The following is a 20,141-nucleotide window of genomic DNA, read 5'->3' as shown; positions in this document are numbered from 1 at the left end:
GTTTGAGTGTTGATTGTAGCTTCTCTCTCTGTATCATAGCTAGAGAAGCCATGATCTAAACTGAGACATTAGAGCTCTCGCTGTCACTAGTAGGTGACTGAGTATGGGGTGTAGGACGAGAGACATTTATTGAATATTCTATTATAATAATTTATTGCATGAATGTAGGGCAAGAGATATTTATTGATTACCTATTATATTCAAGCATCTGGACAAGCTATAATCTCTCTATCAAAAGAAAAAAACAAACAGGGAAAGATCCTCTATGAAGTCCTTTTAAAAAATTATATTTTGGGGTACCATATTTATAAATGTTTGTGGATCAGCTGATCCATTCCTTATGAGACATGTCCTTGTTGACTTAACTCAGCTGTGTTTGGCAGCTTGATTCTATTTGCTCCTGGAATCAGGTATGGTAGTGAGAGAAGCTCCTCACCGTATGGGTTGCATGATAATTATCAGGACTGCTGTGTGACTGGGGTCACCAATCACCAGCAAACAAGGTGTTTTGTATTGTTGGGGTTTTATGGCTATTACATAACTTAATGATCATTTTGTTCCATAGGAAGATGAAAAGAATGCAGCCCGCTTTAGCCAGAGCTGAGTGTGAGTGTCGGAAATGTCTGAGATCAGTGGCATTAGAGCATGGCCAGAGGGCAGTTGTTCCCCACAGTCTGTTGGAGAGTCTGCCCAATATCATTTTAAAAGACGGGGAGGCCTGAGGTTTCCACTGCTTCCCTTGGGAAACTGTAATCCCACGGTCTAATAGGGCTCAGGGGTGGCAAATTGTCCCCAGCTTGGTACCAGAGTCATGACTGGATTTGCAGGAGGTCTTGGAACATTTAAGTTATTTTTGTAAACAGGATTTGGAGAAAGAAAAAAGAAAAAAATAAATGCCAAACAAAAAAAAAATTAAACTAATGAGATTTCTCTTGGGTTTCCTTGTATTTGAACCAGATCCCTGTACTTTTGTTCAAATTCAAGCATACCATCTACATGAAGCTTAGCCTTATTCTTCCCCTGATGCTCCCAGTCATGAGCAATTCCTTTAATCAACTTGGGCCTCAGTTTCCTCATCTGTAAAATGAAGGGATGGCACTAGTTGACCACACAGGTTCTTTGCCACTCTAGAGCTGTGATCTGATACCCATGTGACGCTAATCTCCCTGGGCTTCAGTTTCCATGTCTGTAAAATGAAGGGCTTAGACTAGATGGCCTCTTAGTCCCTTTCCAGCTTCACTTCTTAGATCCCATGATCTTCTGATCATGATTCTGCTCATAATGGCTCCCCAGTTATATTATATTTATTTTACATACTTATATATATACTAATTATCTCCTCCTTAGAATTTTACTCCCCTTGATAATAGCCATTTATTTTGATTTTGTATTCCCAGAATTTATCCTCATCCCTGGCACATAGTTGTCTAAAAGTCAGTCAACAGAAATGTATTAAGTACATCCTGTATGTCAGGCATGGTGCTAAACAAGGGGAACACAGAAATTGGCAAAAATTTGGCATTTAATAAATTCTTGTAGATAGACTGATGGTGCCCAAGTTCCAAAGCTCACCCCTGGTCACAGGCCAACAGATTCCACCTTTGCACATTGCCGACAGTCAGCAACCTATAATTTAATGAGGTCAACATGAATCAACAGAGATCATTTTGGCCAGACTGTTTTTAGTCTGTCCCCAGTAGGAGGTCAGGGATTGGTTTCTGGTTATGCTGGGCTAAATTTTACCCAACGCTTTCACTTATCTGGGAAAGATATTGTATACAGTCTTTACCATGGAATTTGTTCAAAGGGATGGAGGGAAGATTAGGGAGAGGCAAGTCATTCCATACATGGGCAATGAGCAGAAAAGTTCGGACTTGGCAATTTTCATCTTGTCCTGTCTCCTTTTTGCCCTCTTTAAAGTAAGAAGCGTGCTTCATGCCTGCTCTGCAAAGTTGGTGGGCAGTGTAATGAGTTGATATTTATAGAGCTTGGAGCTTTGGGGATGAAAGGTGCTAAATAAGGGTTTATTGTTTATTGAATTTATTTGATGTATCCAACCTCCTGGGAACTTTTACTGAAGTTAATTAAAAACAGATAGTCCCTGCCCAGAAAGCTCACAATGTCACTTGAAAACTACCTAAAGTAAATGCCTTGTTATATTTTTGTTACTTGGGATGGCACCAGGAGCCATGGCCCCATGCCAGTTGGAGATCTCCCCCATCCAATGGTATGGAGTCCAGCTTAAGATTTTCAGAAAGAATGTGGTGCTGCAAGCAATAGACCATGTCCTTGAAGTCTGCCCACCTCCTTTTCCTATTTGGGTGGTGAATATTACCTTCCATTTCTGATGATAATTTTGAGGTTGGAAATTTAAAAAATTTCCTTCCTCGCTATTTTTAGCCAGTAACTCCTTCTACCTTAGAAGCTAGAATTTCCTCTGGTCCACATTGTCTAATGATCGCTTTCCCTCTCAAGAATGGCACTTCAAGATGGAGGGCTGAAGGGCCTGCCATTGCGCTCAGCCAAGCCCACGGATGCCTTGTACCCTAATTATACTAATTGTGCCCTTGCGTCCTTTCTTCGCCAGCTGGTGATGGAATTCTGCGGTGCGGGCTCTGTCACAGATCTGATCAAGAACACGAAAGGTAACACGTTGAAGGAGGAGTGGATCGCGTACATCTGCCGAGAGATCTTACGGGTACGAGTCGCACGGGGGCCTGCTCCTGCTTCCTGCTGCCATCAACAAGAGGCAGCCTGGGGAGAGAGGCCCAGATGGCGGATGTCCCCAGCCTTTGAGGCTGCTGACTCTGTGGGTAGTGATGGCGCCTGGGAATGTTCGCTCCAACGGGAGTGAGTAGGATTCTAGACAACTCAAAGATGATATGAAACCATTCTGGGTCTTAATTTATGATTATATCTGGTATTCACTGATAAAGCGTTGTATAGTTTGCAAAGCACTGCTCATACATTATCTCAGTCAGACATCATAGAAGCCCCGTGAGGTAGGTAGCCATTATAGATTAGTCTTAATCGCTTATTTCCAGAGAGCCAGACAGCACAGTATAGTGTCCCACCTGACACTGATTGGGTCATCCTGGACAAGTCACTTAATCCCTCAGGAAACTCTTTAAGGTTGTACATTATAGAGAAGGTACCAACCTGGATCAGTAGAAAATAGTTTCCTCATCTTGGAGTGCCCTATACCAACTAAATCACTAGTGCTCCATTTTCCTACACATTCTCTGATCTACTCTCCTAGATGCAGCCAGGACCTGAAAAGATTATCTACTGACATTCATAATTGGGAAGATACCTTGTCAGAAAAAGAATTGCAAGAGGTAGCTACATGGTTAGTGGAAAGAGGTCTGGGCCTGGAATCAAAAAGACTTTAGTTCAAATCTGGCCTCAGACATTTACTGGTTGTGTGATCTTAGACAAGTCACTTAACCTCTGTCTGCCTAAGTTTCTTCAACCGTGAAATGGAGATATTATTAACATATAATTTATATATATATACATATGTGTGTGTGTATATATATATATATATATATGAAACATATAATATCCCCCGTAGTTATTGCGGGGATTAAATGAGATAATATTTGCAAAGCACTTAGCACAGGTCTGGCATGTTATAAGTGCTTAATAAATATTTATTTCCTTCCTTCCTACTATTAAAAAGTCTTCAACAAGGATATTTTTGAGAGAATCAGATACCTTCATTTGTTGTTATTTGGGGGGGGGGGGATAAAACATCTAATTTTCCAATCTGTTCCCTTAACATGGCTTCTAACCATCATTTTTAAAACATCTCCAACCCCTCCCATATGTACCAAAATATTCATAAGTGAGTTGCTAGTTTATCAATGGAAGGAAGTTTCCATGCTGGGAGCTTGCCATAGTGATTAAAGATAAGTCTAGAAGAGCAAAATTTCTAAACACACTTAGATGGAGTGAAGCTATCCCCTCCACTTTAAAAGTTACATTTTATGCATTGGCAAGTTTGATAGCAATCATGAAGTACTTGAGTTAGTGATCATTTAATTAATGAGCCGAAACAAAGTGCATCTTCCATTGTGAGATATAACTGTGTACCAGAGAGCCATATACATTCTAAATTGGCTCATCCTGATTTCTGTCCGAAGGGTGGCATGTTGAGGACTAGTGATGATTGCAAACTAAACTTAATATATGAAATTTCATATCTTTATATGCTGCTGGCTTGCCAAAAAAAAAAAATCAAGGAGAGACATGTGGCTATCAGAAAGGAAATCCATATCCCTGGGAGTCTCTAGCCTCCGAGAACTAAAAGTCAGAGTAACCCAATGGAGAAATGGAACACCTCTGAGTTTAATTGTCACTGAGTAATTGTCTCTCGTAGATAATGAACACAGGATCACATATGAAAGGAAGTGCTAAAAATGACAGTAATAAATGCCAGCAATGGAAATAGAATGTCCCTTCCCTGCCCTTGCTCCTCTCCTCTCTCAACCCTCCCCTGTTTTCTATGCCCTTTTCCTTTTCTCCTTCGTTGTCTGCTCCTCACTCCCTCCCTACTTTCTTCCCCTCTCCTCCTCACCTCACCTTGTCTTGCCTTTCCCAAATCCTCTTAATTATAGTGCCTTTCCTCTTTTAATTATTTCCTATTTACCCTGTATGTCATTTGTTTGTACGTTATTGTTTGCGTAGATTGTAAGCTTCTTGAAGGCAGAGACTGTCTTTTGCCTCTTTTTGTATTTCCAGACGTTAGTACAATGTCTGACACATAGTAGGCCCTTAATGTTTATTGACTGATAATTATGAGGGGCAGAACATGAGAAAAGAATGGCCTTGACTTGCTAGCTTTGTGACCTTGAACATGTCACCTCTCCTTGAAGCCTCTGTTCATTTTTTTCAACCCCCAAATGTAGGGAAGATATACTTGATGTGCATTATCATCATTTTATTTGAATCAGAAACTATAAAAAAAATAATCAGACAAAATGTGTTACCTGATTTCTGGTGGATTTAGAGCTAGACTTTTGAGATTGTCTCATTTTATTATTGAAGAAGCTCAGTGCTAAGGAGGTAGTGACCTCCCCAACATCATATGACTAGGAGGAGGAGGAGGCTAAGCACAGATTTGCTGGAATCAGGCACTCTCTCCCATGTACTATACGGTGCCTCAGAGAATAAAGGGTAAAACACAACTCAAATAGGTGAGAGTGAATTGACTGAAACAGGAAGTTATCTGAACTTGACCTATATTCCCCACAGGCAGAGAGAGAAAGGTTATATTGCTAAGTAGTGAATCCTGTTCACTTTTATGATTGTCCCATAACTTAAAACATCATTCTGAGCATATGAAAGATTTGTGGGTTATCAGCCCTCCAGACACATCTGGGCCTGTCTGTTTTGTTTTGTTTTTTTAACATTTTCATTTTTGTTCATAGCATGCTTATTGGAAAAGGGGGTAGGGGGATGATTTATTTGTAATTGGGGACCTGCTCCCATTTACCCTTTCTGACTCTCCGTCTCTCCAGGGCCTGAGTCACCTGCATCAACACAAAGTGATTCACCGTGACATTAAAGGGCAGAATGTCTTGCTGACAGAGAATGCTGAAGTAAAACTAGGTAAGTCGTTGCCACTCAAACACTTAGGATAGGCAAGGAAAAGCAGACTCAACCAAGCCTGGGAACTAGAAGGAATTTGATAGACGTCATGTCAGGTCAACAGCTGAGTTTCTTTCTGTAACAATTGTGAATTTGAGGCCCATGGCTTGGAGTTCACAGTTCTAAGAATAGAAGTGGGATTGACAATTTGTCTTTGTTTATTTTATCAGGGCTGTTAGTCGTACACTTGAAATGCCTAAAATTGCCTCCAAATTGGGGAGAAGCTACCAACTATTCTGTAATGACATCCACTTGAGGAGGCTGAGGGAGTGATGGGGACATGGGTTTGTGTGAAAGTTGGCTGTGTTGTTGCAGGGGGCCTGAACTGGAGATCACTGCATGCTTCCTGCACCTGCAGGGGCGGGAGCCTTCTGTAATGAAATCCAATTCTTCTACTGAAAGCACTCCCAGTTGGGCATTTTCAGAATCATGGATGCCACAGATTCTTCTGTTTTATCTCCTTGTCTTCACATGAATGTTGATTTCGTTATGCCTTGTACACCACCTGCCACAAGAATGCTTGGTTCTAGACATGAGCAGCTCTCCTGTTTCTCTGGCAGTTGATGGAGGCAGATTTTTGATATTGCTTTTGGGAAGAGATAATTAAATTTTCAAAGAATAGAGTGACAAAGCATTTCAATCACTTCATCCTGCCAATCTTGTGTTTTGGAGAATATCTTAATCTTTTTTATCCCCATCTCTATCCCTATCCCTATCTCTGTCCCTGTCTTTATGCCAGTCTCTATCCCAGCCTCTCTCCCTATCCCTATCCCTGTTTCTACCTCCATCCCTATCTCTGTTTCTATCTCTATCCCTGTCTCCAAATCCCTGTTCTTTTCTCTATTCCTATTCCTCTCTCTGTCCCTATCCCTGTCCCTCTTTCTATCCCTACCCCTATCTCTGTCTCTATCCTATCCATATCTATCCCTATCCTTATCCCTTTCCTTTCTTTACCTGCTCCCAACTTCAAAGTCTTAGAGCATCACCTGGGGGCATTGAATAGTTGAGTGCCACACCCAGAGTCACACAGCTAGCCAGTACATCTTGAAAGTGTTACCTTCGTAGGTACTCATTTACTTATTGTCCATTAGAGCAACTTTTGAAGGCTGCTCTGTGGATTATGTCTTACATCCCAGAAACCATCTGTTTTCTATTCCTTTCAGTTCAACTCAATCAATATTCCTTAATCATCTAATGGGCAAGATACTGTGCTAGGCACTGGGGATCTCCACTCTCCCCTACCCCCCTAAGAGTGGAGGGATACAATAAACACACAGTTACAAAGCACTGGTGGATGCAGCATGGCCATAGATGAGTGAATGCAGCATCACACCTCACACTGGCTGTCCCACAACCCTATCCCTAAAATGTACTCTCTTCTCATTTTTACTGATGAAAATCTGTAGCTTCCTTCAGGGCTCAGGTGCCACCTCCTACAAGAAGACTTTCCCGACCCCTTCAATTGTCCTTTGCCTTCTCCAATAGATTGTAGGTAGTTATCTGTGTACATATTTTATCCCACTCCCACCTAGTCTCTTCCCTTTCCTCTCTTCCTCCTATATGGAATATAAGGTCCTTGAAAAAAGGAGCCACATCTCTTTTTCCTGTGTGTCTCCAGGACCTAGGACAGTGCCCTGGACCCCAGTAGATGGTTAAAAATGTTTATGAATTTTCTGAATTGACTTTCACAGCACACACACACAACCTCTGGGTCCGGGCTATTAGATATGCCCAGAGGCATATCATGGTACCATAGGAAGAGCCCTAGCTTTGAAAGCGGGAAGTCCAGATGACTAGTTCTGCTCTGAGTAAGTCTGTGACCTTAGGCAAGTGATTTCTCCTTTCTGTGCCTCATTTTCTTGATCATAGAACAAAGGGGTCAAATTAGAAACCAACTCCAGTTTTCTATGGTTTTAGCAGAGGTGTCCTCAGAAGTATCTTTGTTCTCCATCAATCCCCACTAAGTTAGCATGATATGTTCAATTGAAGAGTTTATTTTAAAATCTCCAATTCATTTATTAAGCTATTTCAATTAGTAAGGCAATGTATTGGACACTGGTTATATGAAGATAAAAATAACATAGTCCCATTAGGATATAAACTTCTTCGATAGAGTGTAAGCCTCATGAAAGCAAGAAGTGGGTTTTAACTTTTTCTTTGTATCCTCAGCTTGCAGTACATTGCCTGGCGCATAGTAAACTATTAAGAAATACTTGTTGCCTGTTGACTAGCTGCCCTGCACTTAAGGAGTCCTTCTGGGGAGCAAAATGCTACATATAGAGAACATATTGAATAATTAAGATATTTTTTATATATTTAAAAATTGAGATACAAAAGAAATTTTGTACTGTCATTTCCCCCAAAGCATCCCTAGGAACATTCAGAAGTTATAAAATAAGCACAGAATTGTTTTCTAGAAGATTCTACTTTTTATACAATACCTATGTTCCTACTCCGGAAGCAGTTACTCCCCCCCACCACTTTTGGGAAGCAACCCTGCATTGCCTGGGTGGAATTTTGGTTTCATCTCTGTGTTTGTGTGTGATCTGGATCCCAGAAAGGGTCTATTAACAAAAATACATTGATATTTTTATTTCTTTGAGTCTGTGATTTCTTCAGTGGGAGGAACTCCCAATATGGAAACTCCCTCCACTCATGCAGGTCTACAACTCATTGTGAATTATAGCCTTAGAGTCTGTACTCTTTAACAAGTGAAGGAACTTGACCAGCGTTACGCACGCAGTACACGTCAAAGGTAGGACCGGGACTTGGATACATACCATAATTTCAGGATTGAGGGTCTAGTAGCTAAAAGGGACTTCAAGGCTGGCCTGCTCACTGTGCCATCCTGCCTCTTCACAAATGTCCTTATTAAACATAGGTTGTTTGGTCTGCCATATTTTGATGCAAGCACCCAGGATGGCTCTCCTCTGTTGTTGGCAAGGTGCTTCCAAGACAAACCAAAGATTAAGAATATCCTTGATTTTAAGGCTACATGCCTAAGTAGACTAGTAAGAACACAACATGATGCAATCTTCCCACAAAGTGTCCAATTTGAGACTGCCATTTTATTTTTGTTCCCAAATGAATTATAAGGTTTCATGCTTAATACGTATGTGTCTGTGCTTCCTTACCCAGTGGATTTTGGCGTCAGTGCCCAGTTAGACCGAACAGTAGGTCGAAGAAATACATTCATTGGCACACCCTACTGGATGGCCCCAGAAGTTATTGCCTGTGATGAGAATCCTGATGCCACCTACGATTTCAAGGTATGAGTTCTTCACTACATTGCTTTCAGCATCAAAGCAAACCTCCCATTCTACGTCTTTCGGTGGGAGGATCCTCTTGTGTCTTTGAATGTATAATATATTTATTCAGTCAACATTTAGTAAGTACCTGTATACTGTATATAGGTATACAGGTATATAGAGTATATATACTGTATGCTATATATAGGATAGTTCCATGAGCAAGAGGGAGAAATAAAAAATAATCATAGGATACTTAACTGGACTTAATATAGCAGGACTTCAATGAATCCATGGATGTCATCAATGTGGCTATGTCCTGCCATAGAATAGAGCACAGTATGACTTTGTCATTCTTTGTGACTCTTGGCTATGTCCTCCAGTATATCCTTCAAAGAAAATCTGCCCAGAATTCCAGAGACCTTCTAGGTTAGTGTTTTTCCTTCCTTCCTTCCTTCTTTTCTCTCTCTCCCTCCCACCTTTCTTTCTTCCATCCATCCTTCCTTCCTTCCTTCCTTTCTTCCTTCTGTCCTTCCTTCCTTTCTTCCTTCCTTCCTTCCTTCCATCCTTCCTTCCTTCCTTCCTTCCTTCCTTCCTTCCTTTCTTCCTTCTGTCCTTCCTTCCTTTCTTCCTTCCTTCCTTCCTTCCATCCTTCCTTCCTTCCTTCCTTCCTTCCTTCCTTCCTTCCTTCCTTCCTTGCTTCCATTCTTCTTTCCCTCCCTCCTTTCTTCCTCATGTTATGGGTAACAGAGGATAGAACACAACCTAGAATCAGGAAGACCTGAGCTCAAATCTGGCCTTAGATACTTTGTAGCTGTGTGACCCTAGCCAAGACCCCTGACATCCATCTACTTCAGTTTCCTCATCTATAAATCGAGGGTCATAATAACAGCTGCTTCTCAGGGTTGTTGTGAGGATCAAATGAGATAGTATTTGTCAAGCACTTTTCAAACTTTAAACTGTAATATAAAGATAAAACGACTACTTGTACTAGTACTACTACTGCTACTCCTGCTATTGCTGCTACCACTGCCACCCAGGCTGTCCATCTGTTATTTTTCATTCTTGGCTCCATTCATACAGATATCTGTCATGCTACTTTTTGCTCATGTCTTCATTTGGAAGGCACTGTAGTTCATTGGTGTATGCCTAGGATATGTCTCTCCATTGACCTCCTCTTTTGGTTCTTCAGAAATTGCTGGGCCTCATGATTACCACTGACCTCACACTTGGTTGTTGTGGGTCTCAAACGAGACAACGTACACAAAATGTAGTTTGCTAACATTTGAATGTTACAGACCGATTGTTGTTCTTCTTCTTGTTATTCACAAGGTTATAGCCAAACTAGGGTAGTATATTTGAAGGTGTCCATGTGTATTTTTAAAATCGCCCATAATATCTGATTGTTTCCTTACAAAAATTCTTTAAACATTTCTGGCTTGTCTTTTCTGTCCACTCAATCTATCTTTTGCTCTATCCTCATGGCATTGAAAAACATGTTTCCATTTCATTTATTATTCATATTTATGGCAAACAATCTTGGCCGTTTTTTCCTTTCTTTTCATATTCATTTTATACTAAATTATGAATTCATTGTCTTCTGTCATCTCCCAACTTAAAATAGTCAGATTCAAGCATCCTTAGTATTATATAAAATCTCATTGCTAAGGGCCTTATTACTGAGTTACTTTTCGTAGAGGAGACATAGGGTGTGAGCAGCTTTCATATGGTGCCAAAAGTGCGTTGTATATTGGAGTGGTCAGTTAAAATTCAGTGGGCCTCTCTTGGCTTCATGCTGCAAACTGAGAAGCTGCTAATAATAAGTCTCCCAATATCTGCGTAGAAGAATGAGATCTGTCACCTTCGCCCAAAGCATGTGAAAGAAGACAGGTTTTTGTGTGGGCTTCTTCTGTCTCTTGAACCTGATTGCATAGGCACCAGTTCAACAGTCTTGGATGTCTCCAGCATTGTTTACCACCACGAATAGCAACAGGGTTTGCTGACATTGTGTTTAGATGTGGGTGGAAGGTCATCCAGCAAATGTGGGGCCAGTGGAATCCAGGAGACCTGCTTCTCCCCGACAGTTTTCTCATGGCAGTAGAAATTGTTGGCGAGGCAGGCCATGTGGTCTTTGTACTGCTCACCCAATAACCTTGGACAAAATATTCAGCTTTCTTTGTAGACTTCATGTTGTTGCTATTTAGTTGTTTTCAGTCACGTCGGACTCTTTGTGACCACTTTTGGGGTTTTCTTGGCAAAGATACTGGAGTGGTTTGCCACATCTTTCTCCAGCTCATTTTACAGATGAGGAAACTGAGGCAAACAGTGTTTTGTGACTTGCCCAGGGTCACATAGCTAGTGTCTGAGGCCACATATGAACTCAGAAAGAGGAGTCTTCCTGACTCTAAGCCTGGTACTCTATAGAATGGTAGAATTTGGTTTAATTAAATGAGAATTTATTAAATACCCCTCTTCTAGGCACTGTGGATACAAAACCCTGAACCAGCTCACAATCTGGCCAGAGAATACCACATGTACACAGATAAATAACTACCAAGTAACACAAAATAACTTTGGGGCAGACATCGAAGAGCAGTAACATCTGAAATCATTAGGAGTGACCTGATATAGGAGGGGTCACCTGAGATACAAGCTAAGGATTCAGAGAAGCAGAGGTGAGGTTGACTCGGAAAGGTCCTTATGTCATCCAATTAATCCCCCTCATTTTATACTTAATCTCCCTGCCTATTTTACAGGTGGAGAAATTGAGTCCTAGAACTTGTGCTCTCTGTTGTTTACTGGGAAAAACTAAAAGCTGATAGGGACCTTGGAAGTCATTATCATTAAATTATGGATCTCAGAGTTCATTGCCCTCAGTGAGGTCCAGAGACGTTATGTGACTTACTTCGGGTTGCAAAACCATTGTGTATTAGAGACAGAACTACAACCCTGATCTTCCATGCGTTGTGAAACACTGCAGCCACTTGCCTGCCTGAAAAACTGGTCCTGAAAACACGGTTAGCTATCCCTATGACAAGTATTAAATCAGAATAAGGCATCATCATTATTGAAATTGGGTCAGGAAAACAAGCTTCTCAGTCATCGTGACATGTCTCTCAGGGCAGTTAGGAAACCACGAGTCTCTTTGGAGGAAAATGAGCTCGAAAGGCCACCCTATTCTGTATTTTAAGTGTCCTGCTTCCTTCAAATTTAGTCAATAGGAGAATTTTACAAGGGTCTATTGGAAAAACAGTGGTATGATGTAAAATTCATCTCTTGCCAAAACAAATTGGGTTTCTTTAAACCACTAAGGAGAAGCAGTGGTTCGATTATTTAAACTGTAAATCCCTCTTGAGTGTCTTAATTCTCACCCAGGATCCAGGTTCTGGGTTGTACCTCTTTTAGGGATACATTACCATTCTTCTAGCAATGACATGTTCAGCAGTGAGCAGTGGCAGTCAATCTATGTTGGCATTGTGTAGAAGAGCTCACAAAATCGCCGGAGGCTGTAGGTCAGCTAAACAGAGCCTTTCACCCTTCTCAAAGCCCAGCTGGCTGCAGCCTCTAGAGTGGGCATTTTGTGACTTCTCAGTCCCATAGAGAATCACTCCCACCAAAACCAACTTCCTTTTGGACAAGTTCAGTAGAGATGGTAAAGGAGATGAGATTGTGAAGGGCAGGAGAGAGTGGAGTGGGACAGGATGGGCTTGGTCCCGGTCACTCACAGAAGACTTGAAACCATCTTACCTCTTCAGAATTCTTTGTTACATCATTACATTGTGAAAGGGAAAATGTCCAGGATGGTAACAGACTGTAAATCCATGGCAAATGAAGATTAATTGAAAGATTTGGGGCTGTATAGTGTTAGCTAGGCACCATGGTAGATAGTGTGCTGGGCCTGGAGTCAGGAAGGCCTGAGTTCCAATCCAACCTCGGACACCTGCTAGCTGTGTGACCCTGGGCAAATCATTTAACTGATGCCTGCCTCAGTTTCCTCATCTCTAAAATGGAGAGAATAACCATCTCTTCCTCATAGGGTTGGAAAAACATAAAGCTTTTTCTATATATTAGAAATAATAATAACGGTCATTATGATTTTATTAATATTTCCATTCAATTCTTGGCAGGAGCATTCTATTATGCTCTCAGAGGCTTTCTCATAGGGTCGGCCCTCCAAGGGCTAGAACAGGGTCCTCAGCGGGGATGGAGGCTTCTTCAGTAAGCCCTTATTTTGGCCCTCCCCAAAGTCCCTTTGCTGTACTTTCTTGCCTTATTTGCTAGAGGGAGTTTTCTGAATCACATAATTAGAAGCCTCTTGGTCATTTCTTGAAGCCTCTATAGCCAAAAAGCCTTTCCTTTGAAGTCGTGACAAGGTATAATTTACAATTTGGGGTCTCAGTGGGGGTGGGGTGCGAAGAGGCTCTTGAAAGATTTGGACAAAGTATCTCTCAAGATCAAAACAATGCCAAGATTTGATAAGGCAATAAAGCCTCTGGAGGCTTCATCCTTGGAGGATAAGTAAAGCCATTGGCCAAGCTCATGCTTATTTATTGGAAGCAGACAGCGCCTGCTATAGAGAGGGGACCACAAACAGCCCGCCCCCAATCTATCCTATTATCAGGCAATAACATAAAAAATCTCATTTGTCTGGTGTGCTCGTTTTCCCCTAGAGGTCCTTCTCTTTCTCATTTCCTGACAGCCTGTCAAAACACTTCAAGTCAACGGAAAGGTTTCATTTCCCTGATAAGTATGTGGGACAAAAATGAAAGCTTTCCCTTTTGATGATAAATGTTCAAAAGAATCTAAATTAATAATAAAAAACAGTTCACAATTCAATTCTGAGGCTGCTTTATTTCGGTGTGTGTTTATGTATTTTTAAATTTTGTATTTTCTTTTATCAGGATCCTAGATCCTGAGTTGGTAGGGACCTCGAGGCAATCTAGACTAACCCAGTCATTTTACAAATGAAGAAACTGAGGCTTAGGGCAGGAAAAGATTTTTCCAAGCTTACATGAGGGTGTAAGCATCACAGACAGGATCTGAATGCAAATCCTCTGAATCCAGAGCCAATGCTTTCTCTGGTGTATGGTTGACTTAGAGCTAAAAGGACTCACTGCTTATCTAAGAAATGCAATGTAGGGTGGTAGATAGAATGCTGGGCTCAAAGTCAGTAAGATTTAGGGCTGAATCCCTCCTCAGGCTAGTTGTGGGACTGCCAAGTCCCTCAATTTCTCTGTCCCCCATCTGTGAAATGAATTTAATGAAAGCACCAGCCTCTCAGAGAGGTTGGGATGCCCAAATGAGATCATGTCTGTAAAGAACTTCAAACATGCTTCAGAAGAGGAATTGTCTCCTCAGGGAGTTCCCTGGTATCACGAGATCTCATCAGTCTCCCATCTGCTCAAATGAGAAAATATAGACAAAGAAATCTGCAAAATATAAGCATTACATAAATATATCATCATTCTCATCACCATCATCCCATTCCATTTGTTTGTGATGCTGTAATTACAACAATAATAACAACTAGCATTGAGATAGCAATTTAAAGTTAATGAATTGCCCTGTATGTATTATCTTATTGGATCCCCACAACATCCCTGTGAAGTAAGTCCTATAATTATGCCCATTTCACATAGGTAGAAACTGAAGCCAACAAAAATGACTTGCCCAGGGTCTCACATTAAGTGCTCTGATGCCGCCTTTGTCCTCTGTGCCACCTAGCTGCCCATGACAGGAGCTGTATAGAATCGCTAAGGTTAACATACATGGTCATGTAAGGGAAAGAAGCCAGACTTCCAATGCTTTGCCTTTAGGTCATTCTTCATGATGGCGATGGTGATGATGGTAGTGCTTACCATGGGACCGTGAGAAAATTATTCATTATTATATTATATTTATTATAATTATTATTAATTATAGCCGATTGTACATCTAGCTTGCTAGCTGTACATATATTCACTCATATCTATATATTTATATATGTATATAGATTTTATATGTAAAAATTTATATTATGCACACAGATTTAGATATATGTATGTGTATGGGCAGCTAGGTGGCACAGTAGATAGAGCACCAGGCCTGGAGGCAGGAAGACCCAAGTTCAAATCTGGTTTGAATAAATAATACATGAACACATATCTGTGTCATAGGATTTACAGAGTGGCTTATATGCTTGTCTTGTTTGATAACCTAAATGACCCCGTGAGGTGATGGGCATCACAGTAGTTATTATTCCCACTTGACAGATGAAGAAATTAAGGCTTAGTGACCTGGGCTCTGTCACACATCAAGTGAGTGCCACAGGCAGGATTTGAACACAGGTCTTCTTTCTTGAATCCAGATGAAAAGCCCTTTCCTGTATACCATGCTCTGTCTTCTTTGACGTCTTTAAACCTCAGTTTCTATAATGTAGATTCTGGATAATAATCCCCGTCCTGCCTATGTCACAAGGCTGTTATGAGAATCAAATGGCATCATGGGTTGAGAGCTAGAAGGGCCCCTAGTGGCCACATCTGGTATTGTATCTACGAGCACACTAATGCCTCTGGAGACTGTTAGTCGCCCCAGATCACTCAGTGAGAGCAGCAGGATTGGAATCCAGGTCCTCTTCCTCCAGAGGGAGACATCCTTCTGCTGCACCTTGCAGCCTTTCCAGTGTGTGTATGAAAGAGTTTTGGAAAGAATAAACCCTGATAGATGCTTGTGAGGTGCTGGGACTTAGGTCCTCTGTAAGCAATATAATGGATCCACACCTATATTCTTCACGTCCACTCTTAAATGTCTCCTTTAATCTCATGCCTCACCGTTTCTGCTGTCTCTGGAACCTGGCATGCAAGCAAGCTTCAGACTTTGTTAAAAATGCATGAATAAGTAAGGAGGCGGGTTATAAAAATGAGTCAGTTGGAGGTCAATTAGCAAGACAGTACGTATAATGGATAGGTCCTAGACTTGAGGCCAGGAAGTGCCAAGTTCAAATCTCACTTGAGATGCTATGTGACCCTGGACAAGTCCCTGAATGTCTCTGAGTCTCAGTTTCCTCATCTGTAAGATGGGGCTAATAATTGCTCCCAGGGTTGCTGTGGGGATAAAATCATTATAGTCTTTGTCAAGATTTTTGCTAAATTTCATAGCATTCTATCAATGTTGTTATTATGTGATCCTGGGAAGGTGGCTTAACCTTTCTTTGCTTCAGTTTCCTCAATTGTTAAATGGGCAAGGTGGACTTGATGATTCCTAAGGTCGCTTCCAGTTCTAAATCTATAATCCCATGATGGTATGACCTATTCATCTGCATGGTATGTGATCACTGGAAGGATCGCTGGGCTTTGTGCCTGAAGATCTGGGTTCCAGTCTTAGATCTGAGACTTACAAAGCTGAGTCACAATGGACAAGTCTTTCTCTCTTTTGGGGACAAAGTTTCCTCATAATAATAATAATAATAATTTGTGCTACGCTTTAGAAGAGCTGTTGTTAGAGCAATACTACACAAAGATAAGTTTTTGTTATTGTGTGGTTTGTTCTTGATCAGTCGTTTTCAGTCATGATCCAATGTAGGGTTTTCCTGCCAAAGATACTGGAGTGGTTGACCATTTCCTTCTCCAGCTCCTTTTTACAGATGAGGAAACAGAGGCAAACAGGGTTAAGTGACTTGCCCAGGGCCACCCAGCTAGCAAGTATCTGAGGCCAGATTTGAACTCAGCTCTTCCTGACTCCAGGCCCAGCACACTATCCACTGCCACAATTGATTTATAACCCAAGGACAGGTCCTTATGCATCACCATTCTTTATGACTTCCCATCATGCCAACTCTTGTAAAGGAATACAAGCTCTCATTAGGACTAGCTTTAAAAAAGCTCAAGCTAATGAAAACTACAGGGAATTATGATAGCATATAAAGAGGAGAGTAAAGTGGACTGCCTCTGGAGACAGTGGATTCCCCCACATTTGAGGTCTCCAGTCCAAGTTGCATGACCCCTTAGCTGGAATGCGATACAGGGCATTCTTGAACTTGGCCATTAGCATCCATTCTAGCTCAGAAATTCTGTGAATCTTCTGACTTTGAATTATCTTGGCTGCAGGGTCTATTTATCCTATCCCTCCCTTCCCTTAGCACAGATGATCAGGACTTAAGTATGCTCTCAAGAAATATCATGTTACAGGATTTTATTCTAAATTACAATTTTTTAGAGAAGTGTTTATTTTAGCACAAGTCAAGACAAGTGAAGAAGTCAACAGGGATTAGTTGGCATTCTTGTGCCAGGTACTGTGCTAAGCACTGAGGATATGAAGGCAAGCAAAAAAGAAAGCTAGTGCCTGCCCTCCAAGAGCTTACATTCTAATGGAGGGAGACAACACATAAAAGGGAGTTGAAAAGCAGAAGTAGGGGAAGAAAAGAGGCGCACACCCCAGATGTAAAGAAGTCCAGAGAATGAAGCAAGGCTGAACTGGGCCATTCCTCAACATGGAACTTCCAGGAGGAACTCACCATTGAGAGAAGGGGGCTATTGGGTCAGAGGGAGAGGGCAGCTGAGGCAAGGTGGCAAAGTCCTTTGGATGTCAGTGACCAAAAGAGTCAAGACATTATTGTTCAAGGCATTTGGCAGCAGGATGCAAATTAAGGACTCTGATTTTCATCTTGCCTTGATGAGTGACCAGAATGTATCATTGAACTCCATGTGTCTCTATTTTTGATAAATTTCATTGATATTTCTATTTCTATGACTTCATCTTCTATGCGGTCTTTGGATTTCTAGCTAGAAGGATCTTAACCCCCTCATTATATAGAGTAAAACTAAATGAATAAGATCATTACTAATGTAGAAAAGCAAAGTATGTATCATGCACTGAACTTATCCCTCCCTTCCCAATCCTCCAACAACAACTCTGAAATTCTCTTTCTTCATTTCTAATGGCAAAATCATATTTCATTACATTTACATATCAGAATTTGCTTAGCTCTTCACCAAATGATGGTTCAGAGTTGGATTTCAGGTCAATTATATGCCAGCCTCTGGTTGGATCCCCCATCCAATCTCTTCTCTTACATGCCAAACCATTTTGATATGTGAAATCACCAGCAAAGACATCTAAAAGAGGATAGTGAGGCAGATCAAGGACATTGAATCAAACAAAGGGGAATGAATGTTGCCCATTTGTCTCCTGTAGAGTACTGCTCTCAACTCACTATTAACTTTGTCTCTGCAAAATACTGGAGCTCTATATATCAAGTCACTCATGGCAGAGTGTTGGCATGGGAACAAGGAGTGTTGGAAGGGTTTATGGCTTCCTCTTGGTTTCCTTCAGCTCTTTGTATAGAGCACTTTGGTTTCCACTTGGCACAGGAACAAGGTGGTGACCAGAGCTGAGAACTCAGCTACCATTTTGTCTTCTTTTGTCTCCCTGGCTAGTTACCCTGCCTTCTCCAATCCTGTGCCTCCTTCTTCATGAGACTTTCCCCAGTGCCTCTCAAAATGCACAGCCCTCTGAGGAATGTGGTTCCCAAAGAGAGGATTAGATTCATGTCTATGGTCACACCTCTTTAAATACTTTGGCTACTCACTTGATATTAATGAAATGTAGAGAGCTAGACAAACTTTTTCAGGTTAATGGGTTTAGCAGATGGTATATGAAACATCTCATGCTACCCTGGGATTTTTCAACAAAGACCTTACAGTAACAGCAATATTGTGTGATGACCAACTTTGATAGACTTAGCTCTTGTCAGCAAGATTCATGGTGGAAAATGTTGTCCACATCCAGAGAAGGAACTGTGAAGTCAAGATGCAGATTGAAGCATCCTGTTTTCTCTTTTTGTTCTGTTTTTTCCTTTCTCATGATTTCTGATTCTGATTCTTCTTTCACAACAATACTAGTGTGGAAATATGTTGAATATGATTGTACACATGTAGCCCATGTCAAATTGCTTGCTGTCTTAGGGAGGAGGGTGGGGAGGGAGGAGGAACAATTTGGAGTTCAAAACCTTATAAAAATGAATGTTGAAAACTGAAACTAAATACATTTTAAAAAATAAACAATTAAGCATTTAACAAAGTCATAACACTGAGTTGATCAAAAAGCGTTTTGCAGTCCCCTATCATGAGCCTGATACCATGATAGATGCTAGCAGTACAACCAAATAATTCTGCCAGACCCCACCCATCAAAGAGACTACATTCTATTAATGATAAAAATTCAGTTCCCCATACCGTATGCCTCATGAAAACTTACACTGTACTATTGCCCTGCAGTGTGTGCCTACTATAGAGACAAAGCTCCAGGACCCCAGACATTAGACTGACGTTAGATGGGTTTGCTAAATTAAATAAAGATTGCGAGAGTTGCATCAAGAAAGAGTCCAAGATTCATTCGTTGTTGTCTCTCCTTTTGGCGTTAGTGTTCCCAGCAGAGCAGGCCACTTTTCTTCCTCATACCATCATCATCATCTCAACCCAGGAACGATCCTTCTAGCTTTGTTCAAGCTGGACCTCATCTTGCTGCCAGCTGGCCACCCACCAAGAGAGAAGATGCATATTGGGCTATGCCTCCACTGAGGCACTGGAATTTGTGTGTGTTGTGTTTGTAATGCACACACTGCGAAGCCATTAATCATTCCACAGAGTAACCTGCGCAGTGCTGCTGGAATAATGAATTACCTGTCTTCTGCCCAAAATGAGTCACACCATGGCCACTAAAGAAACTCCTCTCTCACTGACTCATTCTCCATCTTGTTCTTCCCTCATGCCTTTCTCTTCTCCCTGGAGCCATCTTGCCACTCTTAATTGGAGCGCTTTCTCTCATATTTAAGTTCCAAAGTATCTCTGGGATTCACTGATGGATCCAAAGGCTTAAACAAGACAAGTCAAGGGCATTTCCTGCTTCCTAGTGCGGGCAGATGAGCACAGCTTGCAAATGACTTTGGGTGTGCAGCCAGGAATATCAATGCTGCTTTTGAAAGATGAGATAATCTCAGGGAAAACGATCCTAACTATGATAGAAAATGGAGTTCTCAAAGAAACCACAGCATCTGCATACATCCAAGTGGTGGTGCAAATGCCATGCAGCCAATTAGAAAGATTTCCCTCTTGGCTCGAAGGGGAGAGAAGTGTGTTGTGTGCCTGGCATTGTGCTGGTACTGAGCATGCAAAGAGAACAATGAAACAGGCGCTGCCTCCAAAGGGCTTATATTCTGCTGGAAGCAGACACCACACACACACACACACACACACACACACACAC

The 20,141-nt window shown here is 41.4% G+C and overlaps 1 protein-coding gene across 10 annotated transcripts in view; it reads left to right on the top strand.

The window, feature by feature from the left end:
- The window catches only part of TNIK (TRAF2 and NCK interacting kinase), a 415,562-nt gene that overhangs the window by 236,718 nt on the left and 158,703 nt on the right, over window positions 1-20,141 (top strand). For all 10 annotated transcript variants that reach the window (XM_020980386.2, XM_020980405.2, XM_078147460.1 and 7 more), the window contains exons 5-7: window positions 2,588-2,698; window positions 5,523-5,613; window positions 8,791-8,921. In XM_020980386.2, the coding sequence (XP_020836045.1) occupies window positions 2,588-2,698; window positions 5,523-5,613; window positions 8,791-8,921 (333 nt within the window). The remainder of the gene's footprint in view (window positions 1-2,587; window positions 2,699-5,522; window positions 5,614-8,790; window positions 8,922-20,141) is intronic.

This window comes from Phascolarctos cinereus, unplaced genomic scaffold (assembly GCF_003287225.1).
Source record: "Phascolarctos cinereus isolate Bilbo 61053 unplaced genomic scaffold, phaCin_HiC Scaffold_7;HRSCAF=346, whole genome shotgun sequence".
Lineage (NCBI taxonomy): Eukaryota > Metazoa > Chordata > Mammalia > Diprotodontia > Phascolarctidae > Phascolarctos > Phascolarctos cinereus.
Note: the sequence above shows the minus strand (reverse complement) of the source record. Positions and strands in the feature narration are given on the sequence as shown.